The sequence below is a fragment of the Ursus arctos genome, unplaced genomic scaffold, assembly GCF_023065955.2.
Source record: "Ursus arctos isolate Adak ecotype North America unplaced genomic scaffold, UrsArc2.0 scaffold_22, whole genome shotgun sequence".
NCBI lineage: Eukaryota > Metazoa > Chordata > Mammalia > Carnivora > Ursidae > Ursus > Ursus arctos.
The window spans coordinates 20808198-20829468 of NW_026622897.1; the positions used below are offsets into that span (position 1 = coordinate 20808198).

The following is a 21271-nucleotide window of genomic DNA, read 5'->3' on the forward strand; positions in this document are numbered from 1 at the left end:
CCACTAGCTGTTAATAGGAGAGCTGCACTGTTAACTGAGTTAGAAAACCAAATCCATGCTTGAGTTCACTGATCCCCATGTACTAGGCAGCATTTCCCCAACTTGGTTGATGGTAAGAACTACCATCATACTTTTCAGTCTACAGATCCCTCCTCTAGAAATTTTGATTCAGGAAAATGTTGAGTTAAAAAAAACAGGAATCTATTGCCCTCCCTCCTTCCTGCTCAACAAGGCCTGGGGCTAAAAGTTCTTTTGTTTATGGATAAACTAGAAGAAAGGTAAGGTTACTGAAGAATGTAGAGAGAAAAATGGCCAGTTTTAAATGTTGCTATTTGTTCCCTTTCTATTTTGTTTTTTATTAAAGTAATTCCCATGAATGGTTTAAAGAGTCAGATAGTGCTAAATGAATGGGGGGAGAAAAGCCAGTCCATCCATTCTCCCCACCTCATAATTTCATTCTTTAGAGGCAGGCACTCAGTTATTTTGCTCTTTCCTCAGGCATTATCTGCATATTTCTAAATCATTCGATACGTTATTTCTTGCTTTTTTTCTCCCCCCAAGTGTTTGGCCTGTTGAGCTAGATGATCTGTCTCAGCTCCGCTCTTGTGTTTAGGTTGACCTTTGACTGTTTTTTTCACATACTTACATACTGTTAATTTTTTCCCAGATACTCCAAGATAATTGTCACATTCTTGTCAGTAACATTTTCTGTGAGCTCAGATGTGTCACTTGATGTTTCCGATGGAACTCTCCAGGTATCATTCAGGAACTGCCCTTGCCCTTCCCTCGCCTCCTGGGCTGGCACTCGTGTCCCATTTCTTGGCTTACCTCTTTATTTCCTAAGAAGTATTTGAATGTCCTCAAACTCATCCGATAGTTTGGAAATGTTACCGAATTGTAGGTTTGAAAATAATTTTCCTCAGAATTTTGAAGGCTTGGTTGTACTGTCTGTTATCTGTAATTGCTCTAGAGACGGAGCAATCAAATCCTTTTCTATGAGACCTTGTTTTGTTGGTTTGGTTTTTTTCTTTTCTCTCACTGGAAGCTTTGAGAATATTCTATCCCTGGTGTTCTGGACTTTCTTAATGGTGTACCATGGAATGGGTCTTTCCTCATCCATTGTTGTGGGTTCTCCGTGGACCCTTTCATTCTGGAAAGTAATGTCCTTCTGTTCTGGGACATTTTCTTCTCCTAGTTCTCTGATTTCCCCCCTCCCCTCTTTTCTCTCTCTTTGATCCTTTTTCATAATATCCATTCTTGTTACATGGATACGATAGCTTCAAAGAGGACCCATTGAAGTTCTTCAGTTTTTGCTCTCTGCCTTGCAGCAGCTTTATGTAATCTATTTCCGGAATGAATATCAACCCCCAAGTAATGGCAAGCCCCTGCATGTAATGAGAACTTAGTGCTTCACCCCACAGTTTTATAGATCCCGTTAAGCCGTGTCCACCAGGACTGGAGAGGGTCTAGCTGTCTGCTCACTCACTCCACGGTCTCATTCACCCTGATTTCCTCACTGGCCTCAGGCACTAGAATGCACTGCTGCTTTCTTTATTGGACTGTAGAAACATCTACTGCAGATCTTTTGATGAATCTACAAGCTATTTGAATACTGTTAAAAGTTAATTTCACTAAGATGAAGGAAGAAAAGTTGAAAGAAAAAAATGAAAAGAGCGTGAAACCAGCATGCTTGTACTTTTTCCAAGAGTTTCTCTTGAAAACTGCTTTTCTCCACAGAAACCAAAATATCGTTATCACCAGGTGGGATTACAGGGTGGTTTTCTTTTGCTCTTTGTACTTTACTGTACATGACGTATTTCCGGCAGGGCCTCCCGGGGACCTTTTCCTTTGCTAGTCAAGGAGGGGAGGTGCTTTCATTTCCCTGATAAAGTGTCCCTGTCTCTTGGGCTCCACCCTCTGTTGCTGCTCCCTCCAGCTCCTCCCTCCGTCTTGCGCTGACCTCCTTCACTTTTTAACAAAGTATGTTTTTAGGTCTTCCTAACCTGTTTTTCCTCTCACCTGTTTCTTTCCTCAGTTATTTTTACTGGCTACTTTTTGTTACTGAGGCTACCTGCTCAGCAAAGCAATGCTTTTAAAGCTGTTCCTTCTAACTTAGCCTGATCTTTCTAGTTGTTGTCGTGGCCTCTGTGGCAGATCATACCTCCTTCTTTTTAGCTTTCCGATTCTTGGTTCAGGTCTAAATAGTGCTTTCCTCTCTCAGTTCATTTCCAGGTCAAAGAGAATATTTTTCAGTTAATTTTTATTAGAAAAAAGCAAATATCCTGGAAAGAATATCAAACTAGACTAAGGTTACAAGCTTAAACCACTTTCCTGAGTTGCCTTTCATCCACCATTCTCTTGCTCTTAAGGATTATTGAAATTGACTTACAAGTACATTCCTAAAGTATATGACTGTTCTTTCAAAATCAATAAATACTCATGTTGGTGCTTGAAACAGAAAGAGGGAAATAATCACCTATAACCCTATGACCCAGAGATTATTTCTGCCTGTCAGAGACCTAACAACACATGATAAGGAACAGATTGTTGAACTGTTTTTTGACCTTTAAGTTTGAAGTATGTTTGAAAGTACCGTTGAGTTGTGAAGGGCTGTGTAATCCAGGTATCTCCTGGGTCTGAAACACAGGAGAGGTCTGAGCTGAAGATTGAGATAAGGGAGTCCTTAGCATTTAGTTGGTATTTTAAGCCACTGGAGTGGCTGGAGGGGGCAGGGAGGGAATATGTGAAGTGACTGGACAGAGAGCCTAAAGCAGTTTGCTGAGGACCCTCAATATTTAGGGACTGGACAGAGGAAGAAGAGCTTCCCCTAGAGGGACAGGAGGAAAATCCGGAAAATACATCATCCAGAAGAGAACAGAGTGAAGTGTCAGATGCTTCCAAGACCTAAAGGAAGATAAATACTAATTATTTCACTGAATTTTGCCGTGGTGGTATCTGTCTCCCATAAAGCTTTTCTTGATCTTCCTTGAGCACAATTGTTAATCTTTCCTGTACCTCATACAAGTATATTACACTTAGCACAAATGTGTTAAACATATTTGTTTACAGTTCTATTTCCCCTAAAAGGTGGAGACTTTTTAAAGGCATGGCCCTTCCGGGTATGATCTTAGTCATCTTTGGTGAGACAGCATTGTGTCTTCACAGTGTGGACTCCGAGTCAGCCTCCCAGTGTATTAATAGCTAGTGCGTTAATAGCTGTGTGACCTATAGCAAATTATTTAACATCTCTGTGCCTCAATTCCATTATCTGTGATATCTGTTTTATGTGATGATAATGGTGTCTACTTCATAGAAGCATGAACATTTGTAAAGCGTAGACAGCAGTGCCCGGCTCATTGCAAATAGGATATAGTGTTTGGTGGAGGTGAGGTGGGTGTGGTAATGGTAATATTGTTAGCATAGGGCCTGGCATTTAATGGATATTTGAATGTGAAAACTCAACAATCTGGGACTAATACAGTCCTATCATTCTAAACTCTGTAAGCATATACATAATGTAGTCATGATCAGGCCAAAGGAAAACTATGGAATAGAAGTGGACAGAATTTTTTTTTCTTTAAGATTTTATTTATTTGAGAGAGCGAGCGCACAAGCAGGGAGAAGCAGGCTCTCCACTGAGCGGGTGCCCGATGTGGTGCAGGGCTTGATCCCAGGACCCCTGGATCATGACCCAGGATGCGGGGGGACAGACACTTAACTGACTGAGCCACCCAGTCGCCCCAGAAGTGGGCAGAATTAAGTACACATAGCTTTGTTTTATAAAGCAAATCTATAGGCTTTTCACAAAAATACTATGTAATCTTAGTTTCTTTTCTTGTAGTGGGGAAGGAGAAAACCAAAAGATGACGATTTCCAAAGCGATAGAGAATTTTATGTGTAGCACTGAACCTTAGCCTTAAACAAGTGGGCGATGGGCATCAGTCACAGCAGGTATTTTTTCGGCGTGAAAGATGCAGCCCTACAGCTTGACCCACTCACCCTGTGTTTACAGCTTATACAATTAAGTGTCAGTTGATCTCTTAGACCTCAAATTAACTAATAGTAGGTCTATACTCATTCAGTCAGCATATATGTGAGCATTTACTGTGCTGTATAGATACTGTGTAACAGAGATTGTGCTAGGGGCTGGGGATAGGATGACAAATAAGACAGACTGTACTTGTCCTAAAAGAGCTTTTATTCTTATGTGAGAGGCCAGTCATTCCAAGTGTTAAGAGATGCAGATAAGGAGCTGAAGTATCAGTGGGGTTGAGGGGGGTGGATAAGCAGACTCCGTGAGGTAACATGTAAGCTGAGGCTTCAAGGATGGGAGGTAGGCAGAAATATTTGGGAGAATATACCACCCTAAGCCATGGTCTGTGTGTGAGCTGGGCAAGTCTGTGTGTCCTGTGTGGCTCTAGAGCCTGGTGAATGAAGGAGAGGGGTGGATGGGATGTTATAAAGAGGACTTGCAGGTGTCAGGTCAGGCTGGGTCTTGTAGCCATGATGTGAGGAGTTTAGTTTTATTTACCACAGTGAGAAGCCGTTGAATGGCTTTAAACTGTGACTTAATCCAATTTGTGTTTTGAAATCCCTTTTGCCACTACATAAGCTTTTCTTCTTCTCTAGTCATGTGTAAAGCACTTTAGATAGATTTAATATATAAAATACAAAAACTGATTTCTTAGCCTGAAATACTGATGTCCTTGAGTCATTTGCCAGGAAAGAGTTCTTGCCTTAAGAATCTACCTTTACGAATCAATTTACATCTTAGATGTCAGAAACTTGAGTTACAAAAATAAAATGATTTATATATAAAAATGTTCAGTTAGTGTCAGAGGATAGTCTTGAAACCTAAAGTCTGAAATCCTTTTGCCTGCTAGAATCAGATTACCGTCACTGACTGTTATGATCATTGCCATATCTGGAAAATGACAGTCTGATTGTTGATTTACTGTGTACACAATGTTCACAGGAATGTGGAGTCATTGAAAAGAGAAATGGTCTTTCATGGTTTTTGCTATGTTAAAAACATTAATGGGGTATTTCTTTTAGCAGGAAATGTGTTGTCTGTAATACGGGAATTCTTTCTTGTAATTCTATCATGAGCAGCATTTCGCATTTGAGTTAGTTCATTCAGTAAATATCTGAATGCCTACCATGTGCCAGGTACTGTTCTAGTATCTTGGGATATAGGGTGAACTGTAAGATTCCTACCTTTGAAAAGCTTACTTCCCCGTGGGAGGAGGCAGACAGATGACAAATAATAAATATAATTAGTATATTTATTAAGCTTGTCATAAATATAATTAGTATGCTAGAGAGTGGTATGGGCTTTGAAATAAAAGGTAAAGCGGTTAGGGGAGCCTGGGTGGCTCAGTCAGTTGAGCGCCTGACTCTCGGTTGCGGCTTAGGTCATGATCTCAGGGTTGTGGGATTGAGCCCTACATCGGGCTCTGCGCTTAGTGCCAAGTCTGCTTGGGATTCTCTCCCTCTCCGTCTGCCCTTCTCCCTGCTCATGCCCACTCTCTCTGTAAATAAATAAAATCTTTAAAAAGTAGAGCAGTTAATGCATTAAGTGGAGAGATTACAGTTTTAAGTAGGGTGGTCGAGGTAGCATCATGGAAATGGTATGATTTGAGCAAAAACTTGAAACTTGGGAAGAGCATACCAAGCAGAATAACCGATACAAAGAAAAGCCCCTAGACCAGAGTGTACCAGGCCTGTTTGAGTACCAGGAAAGAGGCTAATGTGTCAGAGGGAGGGACGGAGTTCCTTGGCTTTCTAGGAACGAGTTTCTCCTCAGTCAATTTCAAAAAAGTTCATAAGCCAAAATACATGAATAATAGGGCTAAGAATTTCCATCCTGTCAATGTTCTGTGGATGGTAATTGATGAACACCTAGACTCATGTCTTGAATTAGGTAATTCCAAAGTAACACAAAGTTTAAGTTCATTTCATAGGGCAGCTAAACATACAACAATCTCTTTTTCATGTTGGATCACATGCTCTTAAGACCTAGCATTTAGTACCATTCCAGTTTATAGGTCTCCAGGTTGAAAGCCTAAAGCCTTTGTTTTATAGCAAAGGATGGCAGGGGTGCCAAATGTACTTGTCTCTAAAAGGAGCAGTGGTAGTGTTGAGGATTGGGCTTAGTCAGGGGGAAACTGCCCTTTTAGAGCAGGTTTAGTTTACTTCCCTGATTTCTTTCAAACTCAGTAGCTCTAAATCCTTTCAACATTTTTAATCGGGTGGTCTAATTTTCTGTTTTTTGACTCTGTGAAGTTTTCCTTGTGTTTCTTAAGTTTCCAGTCTAAATCATCACACTACATTCATAAGGTCCTAATCAATAACAATCTAGTAGAGTATTACCTAAGTCCCATGCATATCAGGTATTTTACATTGGTATATGTATTCAGTGCCCTTGGTTTCAGATGCACAGTGTGCTTTCTAAAGAACTAATTTATCTACTGCAATCACTGGAGTTGTTCCAGCCGTACTTGCCATAATCTTTTCCCATGTTTCTGAATTTTATTTTTCATAGAGTATCTTTTTAAATTTCTTAATCTTCTTTCTTACCAATTCCTTTAGCAATTTGTCATGGTTGTTTTTTATATTTGAGTCCTGTCTGTGAATTGCTGTTCATCGTTTCTAGCCTAGTTTCCCACGAGGCTGAAGTTGAAGTAAGACCACTAAAGAGAATGCTCAGAAGCATGGGTCTTTGACTTTCTGAAGCAAAACATTCTACAGTTGACCTTTGAATAGCATAGGTTTGAACTGCATGGGTCCACTTTTATGTAGAATTTTTTTCATCATGATAAGTGTACTCTTTAATCCTTATTCCCTATTTTACCCCTCCTTCTCACCCTCCTCCCCTCTGGGTACCATCAGTTGTTTCTCTATAGTTAAGAGTCTTTGGGAGTGCCTGGTTGGGTCATTTAGTTAAGCATCTGACTCTTGATCACAGCTCTGGTCTTGATATCAGGGTTGTAAGTTCAAGCCCCATGTTGGACTCCATACTGGGCATGGAGCCTACTTAAAAAAAAAAAAAAAAGTCTGCTTCTTGGTTTGTCTCTTTTTCCCCCCTTTGCTTCTTAGTTTTGTTTTTTAAATTACACATGAGTGAAATCTTATGATATTTGCCTTTCTTTTACTGACTTATCTTGCTTAGCATTATACTCTCTAGCTCTATCTGTGTTGTTGCAAATGGCAAGATTTCATTCTTTTTTATGGCTGAATAATATTCCACTGTATGTACATACCACTTCTTCTTCATCAGTTCAATTATTGATGGACACTTGGGCTGCTTTCATAGATGGCTGGTGTACATAATGCTGCAGTAAATATAGGGGTGCATGTATCCCTTTGAATTAGTGTTTTTGTATTCTTTGGATAAATACTCAGTACTGCGATTACTGGATCCTAGGGTAGCTCTATTTTTTAATTTTTTGAGGAACCTCCATACTGTTTTCCACAATGGCTGCAGCAGTTTGCATTTCCACCAACAGTGCAAGGCGGTTCCTTTTTCTCCATATCCTCACCAACACTTGTTGTTACTTGTGTTTTTGAGTTTAGCCATTCTGACAGGTGTGAGGTGATTATCTCATTGTACTTTTGATTTACATTTTCCTGATGATGAGTGATGCTGAACATCTTCAATGTGTCTGTTAGCCATCTGTATGTCTTCTTTGGAGAAGTGTCTGTTCATGTTTTTGCCCATTTTTAATTGGATTGTGTTTTGGGTGTTGAGTTAATAGCAGTTCTTTATATATTTTGGATTCTAATCCTTTTTCAGACATGTCATTTGCAAATATCTTCTCATATTCAGTAGGTTGCCTTTTAGGTTTGTTGACTTTTTCCTTTGTTGTGCAGAAACTTTTTATTCTAATGTATCCCAATATTTATTTTTGCTTTTGTTTCCTTTACCTCAAGAGACATAGCTAGAAAAATGTTACAGCCAGTGTCCAAGAGATTACTCCCTGTGTTCTCTTCTAGGATTTTTACAGTTTCAGGTCTCAGATTTATGTCTTTAATCCATTTTGAATTTATTTTTGTGTATGGTGAAAGAAAGTGGTCCAGTTTCACTCTTTTGCATGTGGATGTCAGTTTTTCCAACACTATTTATTGATAAGACTTTTCCCCATAATATATTCATTCCTCCTTTGTCAAAGATTAATTGACCATATAGTTGTGGGTTTATTTCTGGGTTTTCTGTTCTATTCCATTGATCTGTGTGTGCGTACCATACTGTTTTAATTACTACTGCTTTGTAATATAACTTGAAATCTGGAATTGTGGTATCTCCAGTTTTGTTTTTCTTTTTCAAGATTGCTTTGGCTATTCGAGTCTTTTGTGGTTCCATACAAATTTTAGGATTTGTTTGTTCTAGTTCTGTGAAAATTGCTGTTGGCATTTTGATAGGGTTGCATTAAATCTTTAGATTGCTTTAGGTAGTATAGACATTTTAATAATATTTATTCTTCCAACTTGAGCATGGAATATCTTTTCTTTCTTTCTCTCTTTCTTCTTCTTCTTCTTTTTTTTTTTTTTTTGCATCACCTTGAATTCCTTTCATCAGTGTTTTATAGTTTTCAGAGTACAAGTCTTTCACCTCTTTGGTTAAGTTTATTCCTAGGTATTTTAGTTTTTGGTGCAATTGTGAATGGGATTGTTTTCTTATATGCAGATTTATTTTTGTTAAATATGATATGCTACTGTAAATGTATTTTCTCTTCCTTGTGATTTTCTTTTCTTTTCTTTTTTTTTTTTTTAAAGATTTTTTATTTATTTATTTGACAGAGATAGAGACAGCCAGCGAGAGAGGGAACACAAGCAGGGGGAGTGGGAGAGGAAGAAACAGGCTCATAGCAGAGGAGCCTGATGTGGGGCTCGATCCCATAACGCGGGGATCACGCCCTGAGCCGAAGGCAGACGCTTAACCGCTGTGCCACCCAGGCGCCCCTCTTCCTTGTGATTTTCTTAACGTTTTATTTTCTGTAGCTTTATTATAAGAATACAGTACATAATACATATAACAGAAAATATGTGTTAAGCAACTGTTTATGTTACTAATAAGGTTTATGGTCAACAGTAGTGTGGGGGAGTCAAAAGTATATATGAATTTTTGACTTCATGGAGGGGGTTGGTGCCCCTAACTCCCACATTGTTCAAGGGTCAGCTGTACTTCTTGCTGAAAAAAGGGGAAATGGTATGTGTTCATAGAACTGTGAATTAGAAGCACTTTTGAAAAACTTGCAGGGCTTTTTCTCTTCCTCCAGATAGGACTGCCTATGAATTACCCCAAAATTTAGTAGTCTACCCTCTTTTTTTTTTTAACCCTCTTTTAAAGGAAATACTGCCACCCCTTTAAGCCTCCAGTTCCATCGGCATTTTTTTTTTTTCAAGATTTATTTATTTATCAGAATGTGTGCACACGGTTGGGAGGTACAGAGGGAGAGGAAGAGAGAGAATCCCAAGCAGACTCTGTGGAGCGCAGAGCCCTATGTGGGGCTTGATCCTATGATCCCGAGGTCACTACCTGAGCCAAAATCAAGAGTCACACACTTAACCGACTGAGTCACCCAGGCGCCCCTCCGTTGCCATTCTAAGTGGGAAGTTTAAGAACCTAACATTTAGTAGACATTATAGCTGTTATATGACAAGATTAAAAGAAATTGAATACACTCAAAGCAAGTTTATTGTTAGTCACTCTTTATTGGGTATTCTGATAACTGAGTTTTCAACATAATTAAGAACCTAAGATGGGTGTCTATTCAGTTATTTTTTTATCTGTTATATCTGTTTAAGGTAATTATGCACTTGAACACGAACTTGAAAGTAATAAATAAATTGGACTTGAGTGATTTCTTTTTGTTTATCTTAGTGAAGAACATTTTATTTTCCTTTTAGTTAACTCTAAGAATAATTATAAAACAAATCTACTTTGTATCTTATATTCTGTCCTTGGTTTTGCTTTTTAATGGGGTTGGATTCCATGGCCACAGTGTAGGGACCTCTGAGGTATTTCACCTCAGGTTGACTGTGAGTTCACTTAATCACTGGTGATTCAGGTAAACTTACAGTTTTTAATCATAACATTTGCCAAGCTTTAAGTTAAATTGTCAAATTAAGTAGTGTTTGATTCAGAAATCCTCCAGAAAGTGAAAAGGGGTGGAAATTAGGTGGGATATTCTTAATAAACATTTTTATTTTTGTTATGATAGAAAAGTCTTCCCTTCTTTAAGGCTGGTCAGATTTGAAGTCAGAGAGAGATCGTCTGTAATGATGAGATCTTCTGGGATCTCCGGAACTTGGATGAATCTGCATTTGTATGCAGCAGTGTTGTGTGTGCTCTTTTGGCCTGAAAAGTAAGCCCTTGACAGTATTGCTATATGTAAGCCTCACTGTCTTCAGAGGAGGGATGTAGTTTTCAAGGACTCCCTAGAACATAAAATCTTGCCCTTGAAGATTTATTTAATCTCATTTTCAGTGAATACCCTGTGTCATTTGCGATGAAATTGTGTGATTGTACTACCTGATACATGGAAGATATTTTATTAAAGTCTCCTTCCTTAGCATCCTGTGTCATTGTTTTCAGGGTATACCTTCTCAGAAGCTTCACGGGAGGGAAAGCAGTGACAAAGAAGGAAGTTACCATTCTTTGCACGGTAAAATCATCAACTTCAGTCAACAACTTCTAATTCAAATGAAATTTTTATTTGGATGTCTTACTATTCCTTCTTGAAACAATTTTGTTCCCTATATGTGATGTGTTCCTTTGGTTTTATCATTGAAAATAACTGATCTATAAATAACATCTGAGCTCTCTAGCCTGGAATACCAATGTGGTTGATCTTAGGACTTGAATTAAAAGACTTTCTAGAATTTGGGGCAATCCTCTCATTCTTTAAAGTCTTTTAGAAACCTACCTCTGATGAGGTCATTTATATATTGCTCATATATGGGTCAGTGTTTGCTGGTAAAATACCAAGAGACAGTAGTATCCCTCTGGCTCTTTATCAGTGGCTACGTTACAGCAGATTTTCAGGAAGTAGGTGTGATGCAGATCTTATCTGACAGGACATACAGGATGTCAGGCCCATACAATTTAGATACAGAAGTAAGAGCAAACTGAGTTAACCCGAGGTAGAGGAAATGCTTCAAGACTGGGCTACACAGAGGAATCCAGCCCTAGCACGTGTAGATGTAATGCCTCTATATCAGTTTCATCTGTGTGTGTGTGTGTGTGTGTGTGTGTGTGTGTGTAGGAAGAAAATGGGAAATTTGTTTTATACACTGACAGGAAAGGGTACAGTCTACGTTATAGAACTGAATTCACCAACTACCTGAGTAAAACATTTGATTTGTTAATTGTCAACAAGCTTGTTGAGTATGCTTCTGTAGTACTTTATACTGGGTATCTTTTCCTTTCTCCCTCCCCCATAGTTGTTGAAAACCAGATGTGTTGGAATTAGTCCAAAAGCCACAACTAGAGGGATTTGGTTTCTTCCAAGTTGGAGGATGACTATCTTCTTCCCTTAAAAAATGAAGTTAACCCTTTTATGTGTTTGTGGTAGAGAAATAAGTCAGTCTTTATTCTAGTCACAGTCTTATTTTCTTTTTTAAAACATGTTAAGTACATTGTGATACCATTTTGGATTTTATTTTATTTTTTTAAAGATCTTATTTATTTGAGAGAGAGAGCAAGAGCGAGAGAGAGCACAAGCAGGGGGAAGGGCAGAGGGAGAGAGAAGCAGACTCCCTGCTCAGCAGGGAGCCCTGGCCTGGGCTCAGGCACCCCCCCCCCCTTTTTTCTTAAATAGAATGGGGGAAAGCTTGCTATAAGTACAACTGATATTTTAAGGCAAGAAAGGTACCACTTCCTCAGCTAGTTATTTGTAGATCTTTTATTTCCGGGCAAAAATGCCATCATTAGAACTTTTCTCTCCTTTTGATTTATTCCATCCCCCCCATATGCCAAAATGTGTTCTGAGTGCCCTCTGGCTTGCCAGTTGTTTGAGCTGAACACTGCACACTGGAAGCACAGGGAGAGACCTCACTCTGATTCTTGAACCGGAAGAGGAACCAGATTTTGCTGTCATTGCAGCACCAAGATGCTAGGAAAGCAAGAGCTACTATGATTCGTTAATGTTTTCAAATCCACACGTCATCTAGTTTATATGAATTGAATTTCAGCCCTATAACTACCCCTTTTCCTCTTGTCCCTTTTCCATGTTTCTTAATGGATTTTTCCCAAAACGCTTGCCTTGATTTTTCCCTTTCATTCACCAGATGGAAGCATTCTATTTCCTGCCAAGCTGACAGGTTTCACAGTGTAAGTGTCCCTTCTTATATGCAGACTTGGCCCTTACAGAATTTAATGAGATTGCTGTTATTTCTCTCAGCGTTTACCAAATATCTGACTTTTATTTTGCTGAACTCTCTTGGTCTTGAAGGATTTTTTGGTGGCTTTAGCAGTAATTGTAGGAACAAAGACACTGCCATAGGTAATTGCCTTTGTCTTCTTGTGGCAGAAAAGCTTTTCCCACCTCTGCTGTACATAGCAAGCCCCACTAAAATGAAAAGCTCAAATAGTGATCACATGAAGAAGTTAATGTGTGAACTAGTTGATGCATGTTAGGAATTCTTTGTAAGATTTTCACAATCGGTGTGGAAGCTTTTTATAAGTAACTGCATGTTGTTTAGGGTAAACACTAAAACGGATTTTTTTTCCCCCCTGAAACAGTACCCTGGAAGAAATAAGATATGGTTTATGCTTTGATGCCACTAGGGGTGTATCTGTGAGATTGTAGCATATGAGACATCCTTTAGCCTGAAGGAAAGATGTTATCCTGTTACAAAACAGGATGTGTATATGATCAAATATAATGTGATATTGAATTTCTTCTCATTGGGTTCCTAAATAAGAGGACCCAAAACATTGTAGTAACAACTTGTTGGGAGCTGTCGGCCATATTTAATTCTCTTAAATTATGTAGAATGAATGGACCTTCAGAATAGTTGACTCTGTAAAGAAGAAAAATAAGAAAGTTTAGTATTCAGGTGTTAGACATCAAGAATTTACCATCTGTTAGAATCCAGCAAAAGTGGCCTAGCATATTTTCCAGGAGAAAATGATAGGACCGGTCTAGGTAGGTTAGTGGTGGTAGGGGGGTATGTAACAAATAGCACTTGTCACCAGAAAAAGCTGTTTCATTCAGCTTCTGAATTTAAGTGGGTTTCATGATTACATCAGCAGAGCACCTGGTCGTGTAGCAGCTGTTAAGCATTACACAGAATTATTTCAAGTAAATCTTTCTGGAATGGGGGATCTTCCTCTTTTGATAGTTTTGGCCTGCAAATTAAAAACAAATGAACAAAAAAGTGAGATGCTAATATTTGGAGAACATTTTTAGGTTGTAATAAATAGAATGGTTCAGACCATGATCTTGGGAGGCAGACAACCTTAGTTTGAATTATGCTACCCAGCCTTTCTGTCCTTCCTTTTTCTCATCTCTCAAATAGGATAATAATGATATTTCATAAGCTTATAGGGATTACATGAGTTAATATTTGTAAATAGCATTTGGCATGTGGTAAGCACTAACAGTTTGTTCAAACTCTGGTTTAGTAGCTGAACTGAGCGCTGAATTCCAAAGATGTCTGTCTTCAAAACTTAATAAACATTAAATTACTTCCCTTTTTACTTTTTAATCTTTCTTAATACAGAGTATTTTTTGCATGGGTGTACTTTGTTCAGATGATGGCCTTTTAGAACCATGTTTAAGGAAAGAGCATGAGCATACACACTTTTCATTGTGTATTTTTAAAAACTATCCCCAAGCTAATGGGCTGTCCCACATATGGTAGAAGATTCTTCTACCACTTCTTCTCCAACCTAGAGCATAGACTAGACTTTAGAAAATTAAATAAATTAAAACTTAATGAAATTATTTTAATGGTGATTAACTCTTAGCAAACTGGGATGGTACTGACTGCAGTAAATGATGAATACACTTAAATGAAGGGAGAATAGCAGGTGGTGTGCCTCCTGAGTTAAATGTCCTACATTTAACAGAATAGCTGGATTGTAGGAAAATTGTTGCCTTTCATTTGGATGTTTCCTTTTTGCCTCCTCATGAGACTCTCCTGAAGATTCTGGAGATTCTGGTTCAGTAATTTGAGTTTAGAGCACGAGACTATGTACTGTCTTCTAAGCTAATTGATAGACCTTATTTTTAAGAACACGTATGTGTAACAGGCATCTCCAACGATTATTAAGGCACAACTTACTGAGTTAAGTAATTCATGTGTCTTCTCTGAGCCCCAGCTTTCTCACCAAGAGAATCAAAGATTTGGCTAGAAAGATGGCCTACTTCCTAACTCACTTTATGATTTTGACTTTCCTATTTTCCTAATGATTAAAGAATTCCATTGTGTGCAAAGCAATATGGGGTAAGGAACTAAGCCTTCTGTTTACCAGAAAAATTAATTCAGCAAACTTTAGAAAATGTTTACATAAAGAAAAAGCTTTCCCCTAAACAGTAAACTTGATATAATTAGTAGTAATTCAGTTCTTTCTGAAGATTTATTTATTTATTTAGAGAGAGGGGCTGCGTGGGGTGAGGGGTAGGGGGAGAGAATCCTCAAGCAGACTCCCTGCTCAGCGTGGAGCCCAACGCAGGACTCAGTCCCATGACTCATGAGATCAAGACCCTAAGTTCACAACCTGAGCCAAAACTGAGAGTCAGATGTTTGAGCCTCCCAGACGCCCCTGGTTATTTCTGAACATTGACAATGAAATAATAATAAAACACCTACAGCTCGGATACTATGTATTGTCTGTTGGATGTGTGTGTATGTGTGTGTACACACTATTTAAAGTATCGCTGTTTTTTAAAAAAAAAACAAAAATATTTCTGCTTTAGAATTAATGGTCCTTAGATTTAGCAAGTTGACTAAAATTTTGAGCAATTAAAACTTCTCATTATAATTCTAATCCATGGTAATTCTCTTACTTTTCTAGTTATCCCATCACCTGAACATAATTGGTCATTTTTCGTCTTTGCTTGATAATACCTTTCCCATTTATCACAGTGTCTCAGAGTCCACTCTGCTCAGCTAGGGAGACATGCCTCACTGCCTGTGAGGATGTAGTTGTTCAGCAACAAGGAATGTCTAACAATCAGCAAATTAGTATTGATTCTTCTATTCTTGACTCAGTGATTTCTTTAGTTGATAGTAAATGGATAACTGGGAGCTATTAGCACACTTATCGATGGATTGTTTTCATCCCCTAAGTCTTCCCAAGCCTATGTCAGGGGAGAAACGCAGGTAGTTCTTAGGCTTCACAAAGTGATGGCCAATAATTGACATGAATTGACATCGATTTTTGTTTTGTTTTGGGGAAAAGGGGGTAGGGGGAGCCTTCCGGAACAGGAACAAGATGACAGTATGGAGCACCAAAGTCATAATTTCAAGGTTAATTTCTTTTAGATGAATTTAATTCTTTAAGTTTGGAATGCTCATTAATTAATGAATCTCTGTTGAGGGAATACCTCTAGAACACCTTTAGGGTATGCACCTCATTAAAACTGTTGAACGTGTGTGCTGTTTTGAATGGTATATATTACAGATCTAATTGTGGTCTGTGGTGTTTAATCTATTTTAGAAACTGGATGGCTTCTACAGGGAGCCAGGCCTCTGATATAGACAAGATTCTTGGATTCTTCAGTGATGGCGCACCCCCCACCAAAAAGCCCAGGTAAACAAGGGAAGGGAATCCGAGGAACATTTAGTAAATTACCATTAATGGTAGATGACAAAAAATAACAAAACTGCCCTATAACCCAGTTGTTTGCACAAATTAATACTGACCTTCATATAAAAATTATTTGTATTTTGGATTTAATTTTTATTTTTAAAAAGGTCATAAATGTGCTTAATTTATAAGTCAGTACTTCAAAGCTTATAATGCCTTATCCCTCTCTAGAGATAACTTTCTTCTAATCCTTGCATCCATATTTTTAAATACTGTATATATACTGCTATTTTTTAGTTTTTTGGTTTTATCTATTTTCTAGTTAAGGAAGATGAAGATTAGGCTTGCCCTCCTAGAGCCTCTTCCCACATGTTGCCCCCACCTACACACACATCACACACTCTTTCCACATCCCCCTGGTGTTTTATATCACAATTTTTGGTTAAGTCAGTTTTTTAATAGTTACGTATATGACTGTATTAATAGTATTCATAGCTGAGCCTAACAGTGTTTTGATTATACTTCCTCGTCCATTTTTTCCTCCAAGTTATTAAAGATTCTTTTTTGTTTGTTTGTTTGCTTTGTTTTCTATGTACCTATCAGCTTATCTTCAAACTCTGTGACAGAAGAATAAATCTCTTAGATATGCTGACACTCATCAGTAATTTACTAGTTTACATTGTTTCATAGATTTTTCCTTCTGGACTGTCCTCCGCTCTAGACTCTCATTCTCCAGGCCTGCTACATTGCTGATGTTTGCCGTTTTCCTTTCCTGTGACCCCCAGAATTCCTTTTACATCTCTCCTGTGTTGGATCCTCTCTTTTCCTGGATATCGTCTTGCCCTCTTTTGGTGTGGTCCTTCATTTTGCTGAAAAATACTCTCATTATGTTTCCTTAGTAAGGATTCACAGGAGAAGAGTTTTTGGAGACATTTGAAAATGTCCTTATCATATTCGTCCATTTTTTTGATGATTTGGCTGAGTGTAGCATTTTAGGTAGGAAATCATTTTCCTTAGAGTTATGAAATTATTGCTCCTTCTCTGTTAGCTCCTGTGTGTTCCTGCCAGAATAGTGACTCTGCTGATTCTCAGTCCTTTGTGTGATGTGACCTCTTCTTTTTCATTGGAAGCTTGTAAGGATAGTTACTTTATTTTCAGCAACCTGGAATTTCACGGTGATATACCTTCGTATGAGTCTAGATATCAGGTGGCCATTCCAAGTTGGTAGCTACTGATAATTCACTTTGGAAAATTTTTTTCCTTATTTGATAATTTCCTTTACAGTTTTTTCTATATTGTGCCTTTGTAGTAGAACTCTTGGTATTCAGATGTTGGACCTTCTGCATTAAGACTCTGTAGTTTTCTTTTTTCTTTTTTTGAGAGAGAAAAAGAGTGTGTGTGAGTGCGGGTGGGGGGGGCGAGAGAGAGAATCTTTTTTTTTTTTTTTTAAAGATTTTATTTATTTATTTGACAGAGATAGAGACAGCCAGCGAGAGAGGGAACACAAGCAGGGGGAGTGGGAGAGGAAGAAGCAGGCTCATAGCAGAAGAGCCTGACGTGGGGCTCGATCCCATAATGCCGGGATCACGCCCTGAGCCGAAGGCAGACGCTTAACCGCTGTGCCACCCAGGTGCCCCTTGAGAATCTTTTTTTTTTTTAAGATTTTATTTATTTATTTGACAAAGAGCACAAGCAGAAGGAGAAGGAGAAACAGGCTCCGCGCTGAGCAGAGAGCCTCATGTGGGGCTCGATCCCAGGACCCTGGGATCATGACCTGAGCCAAAGGGAGACCTTAACCAACTGAGCCACCCAGGTGTCCCGAGAGAGAGAGAACCTTAAGCAGGCTCCATGCCCAGCACAGAGCCCAGCACGGGACTTGATCTCATGACCTTGAGATCATGACCTGAACCGAAATCAAAAGTCAGATGCTTAACCTACTGAGCCACCCAAGTGCTCCAACACTGTAGTTTTCTATTGCTTTTTTTTTATCATTATACTTTCTCAGAGATTTTCTGTTTTCTTCCAATGTTACGAAGTTTTTATTCATTACTTTCTTAATTTCCAAGAAATCTGTTTGCCCACCCCTTTTTTATAGCATTTTGTTCATTTTTCATAGATGCCTTTTTTTTTTTAATCTGTATGAGATACCATTTTCTTTTCCATTTTTCTTCTCTTTCCCATCTTGTCACTTATTTCCTGTACATTCTTTTCTATCTGCTGGTTTGTTTAGGTGTAACTCTCACGTTGGGGGCTTTGTTCAAATGTAAGGTGACCTTTCTTTGTCTGCTCATATTTAAGAGAAGACATTAAACAGCCAGTTGGAGAATCTGTGCGTGCATAAGGGACTTGGTCGCTGATGGGCTTCTCTGTGGGTGTCAAGCATGGGCCATGTTCTGTTGCTGAGGAATCCCCACCTATCAGAGTGTGTGGGCCTTTTCTCTCATGCTGGCCATTTTCCCCAAAAGAGGATCACTGGATGGGGAATAGGGTGCAGGTGTAAGGCTGACTGCCAGTGTCTGAGAGTGTTCCTCTGGGAGAAGGGAGCAGGGGAGAGTCTTATATTTCATATACTGACTTTTATTTAATTCCCTTTCCCAATCTGGGCACAGTGTTCTCAGAAACAGAACCCTCTGGTTCAACCTGTCTGGAAAGCAAGCCTCAGTCTTAGAGTTCTAACTGCTTCTAATATGGCCTTGCAACAGATTCTCTGTTTTGGTCCCACCTGCCCCTCTACCTTCAGATTTATTTGAACATTCCCAAAGTTTTATAGAGGGAATCATCTCTTAACTGTACAACTCCTAAAATTTTGTTGGCCTTTGTTGTCTGCTGCCATCTTTTCTTATTTTGAATTTTATGAATTTGTGTCCTCTAAAAAAATTAGTTACTTAGTGGTTTTAGGAAGAATCAGAAATGAAACACAACTGCTAATTTTTTCCTTTTAAACTGGAAATTTTAAATTAGGCAAATTACACTTTAAACCTATAATGGATGAGGTAAAAAAAAAATTCAAATAATACAGCACAATCAAGTGAAAAGTAAAAATCAATATTCTCCCCAATACCCAGCATTAACAACTATTAACAGTTCTTGTGAATCCTTCTAGAAATTTTCTGTGAGTATATATTTGTGTATGTTTCCATGTCTTGATTGCCTTGAACTGAAACTCATTTTCATCATTTGCTTCTAATATCTATTATCAGTCTTTTCCAGTAGACTAAACTTTTGAGATTAGGGACTTCATTTTATTCATAGAAACATTACTAGTGCCTACTGTAGTGTCTGGTACTTTGTAAGTTTTTCATATTTGTCGAATGACTGAATGCAGGAGTTGAAGATAGGGAAGGCAGTTCTAAAGTTTGTTTCCCCAAAACAGGTTTCCCAAGGCTTAAAGTACCGTTTCTTATGTTATGCCAAAATGCAAATCCTTTTTCTATTATTTTGACAAAAAATTGAGAAAGGCAGTTTTTGGAAAACACGTGCCATTAGCAAAAATTAAAGTGAGTAAACGTATTTCAAACAGATTTTAATACAGTTTCCAGATTGAAGTGGGGGTGGGGGTGGGGGTGGGGGATGGGGTTCTGGAGAACCAGAACACAAAACTTGTGCCTGTGCTCTCTCTTCAACAAAGAACTCTGTGCTTGTCACGGTAAGAAGGAATGTTTTCCATTTCTTGTCATATCTGTTGAATAGTTGTATTTTTGTTTATTTAGCTAGCATGAAGCTCCTCTGTTTTCAGAATTCTGTTAGCTACTTTTTTTCTTCTCTTTTTTCCTTTTTGTCTTGCAGATATCTAGAAAATTGAAGTGAAATGTATTCCCATATTTGACTGTCTCATTCTCAGTTTTAGTCATGCTCAGTTTTATGTTATTAGTGTTTACAAAATTTTGACTTAACTTTGGCTTTCTTTCATCTCTTGTTTCATATCTCTCAACAATAGGAATTTAATTTGTATGGATTTCTTTTCTTTCTGGAATCCATGTTTTTTGAAATTTAATGTTGGTTTAAGATATAATTTAGTTAACAAAACTCAGCTGGGCTGTAATGTAATTAGATCTTTCCCTACTATTGGTGGGTTTTCTTATGTTGAGAGAACTATGAGGGAGAAAATTCATTTTAAGATTGCCTTTTAGGATTCCTGAAATAGGTTTTTCAGTAAGCCCTGGCACAATATTCTTATTTTTTTGCCTAAGATACTCAGGAGAGGTATCAGAAACTGGTACTTGTCCTCTTTGCAACTATAGAAGTAATAGCTAAAACAATGATTTTCAGCAGTCTTTCCATGTGCCCCATATCTGTTGGCCATTCCCAATCCTCTTTGTTTGGTTGACTTTTTTAGGAAGCTGCTACCAAGCTTGAAAACTAAGAAGCCTCGGGAACTTGTGCTGGTGATTGGAACAGGCATTAGTGCTGCGGTTGCACCTCAGGTTCCAGCCCTGAAGTCCTGGAAGGGGTTAATTCAGGCCTTACTGGATGCTGCCATTGATTTTGATCTTCTAGAAGATGAGGAGAGCAGAAAATTTCAGAAATGTCTCCATGAAGACAAAAATCTTGTCCATGTTGCCCATGACCTTATCCAGAAACTCTCTCCTGTGAGTATCCGCCTGTGTATCCTGGCATTATTTCCTGAAACCATGACACACGTGCTGAATGTAATAAGGATATTCATTTTGGCGGGGGAGGCAGATGGAGAGAGAGAATCTTAAGCAGGACCCACGCCCAGAGTGGAGTACCATGCGGGGCTCGATCTCACAACCCCGAGATCATGACCCAAACCGAAATCCAGAGTCTGGAGGCTTAACCAATTGAGCCATCCAGGTGCCCCTTTAACTTATAGATTTGCGTATCGTTTGGCTCTTCACAAAAGTCGGCTTATGGACCCTATTCAGGGTAGTTATCCTGATCCATTTGTGTGTGTGTGCATGTCTGTCTGTCTGTGAGATGATGGCAGTAATGATGTTGGTGTCTTTATATGTATAAAAATGAGACCACTGTCCCATTATTGCTGTGTTTTGCATTTACTTTTTCTCTGCTCATTACTGTGAGAGAGGTATTCCCTGGCATCCATGCCTTTTAGAGAACCCCAGAAAGATTAGAGATAATTCTTATCATTTTGGGGTGAAGCAACACCTTTTTTTTTTTTTCATGTTCCTTTTAAAGGCGATCACTCAAAATATTTATAAAGAATTTTGTCTTATTTTATCAAACTGAGTTGGATACCAATTCATGAATGATAAGGACCTCCTTGTCTTGCATTGTCTTCAAAATGCCTTCAAAATCAGAATCCATTTAAGATGTTCGAGATCTTAATAAATCATATATTTTGGGGAAACAAATATAAGTCTTGTTATAAAGTAAATTATTAGTGTTGATTCTCACCCCCTTAGCCCAGGCCCTAGCTAGGCTTATAAGAAAGAAATATCATTAAGAGTTAGTCTAAAAGAGAGCCATTTAAAAGTACTTTCCTCTTGGTTCATGACTCATTTCAGAAACTCACTACCTTTTACTTCCTCT

The 21271-nt window shown here is 38.5% G+C and overlaps 1 protein-coding gene across 12 annotated transcripts in view; it reads left to right on the top strand.

Moving 5' to 3' along the window:
• Positions 1-21271, top strand: part of FAM118B (family with sequence similarity 118 member B) — a 45797-nt gene that overhangs the window by 5804 nt on the left and 18722 nt on the right. For 5 of the 12 annotated variants that reach the window (XM_026505448.4, XM_026505444.4, XM_057317027.1 and 2 more), the window contains exons 2-4: positions 10598-10667; positions 15671-15763; positions 20097-20349. In XM_026505448.4, the coding sequence (XP_026361233.1) occupies positions 15678-15763; positions 20097-20349 (339 nt within the window). In that variant the 5' untranslated portion in view covers positions 10598-10667; positions 15671-15677. Of the gene's footprint in view, positions 1-10597; positions 10668-12291; positions 12335-15670; positions 15764-20096; positions 20350-21271 lie in introns of all 12 variants that reach the window. The other 7 variants (XM_026505447.4, XM_057317028.1, XM_048217070.2 and 4 more) reach the window with 2 other exon arrangements.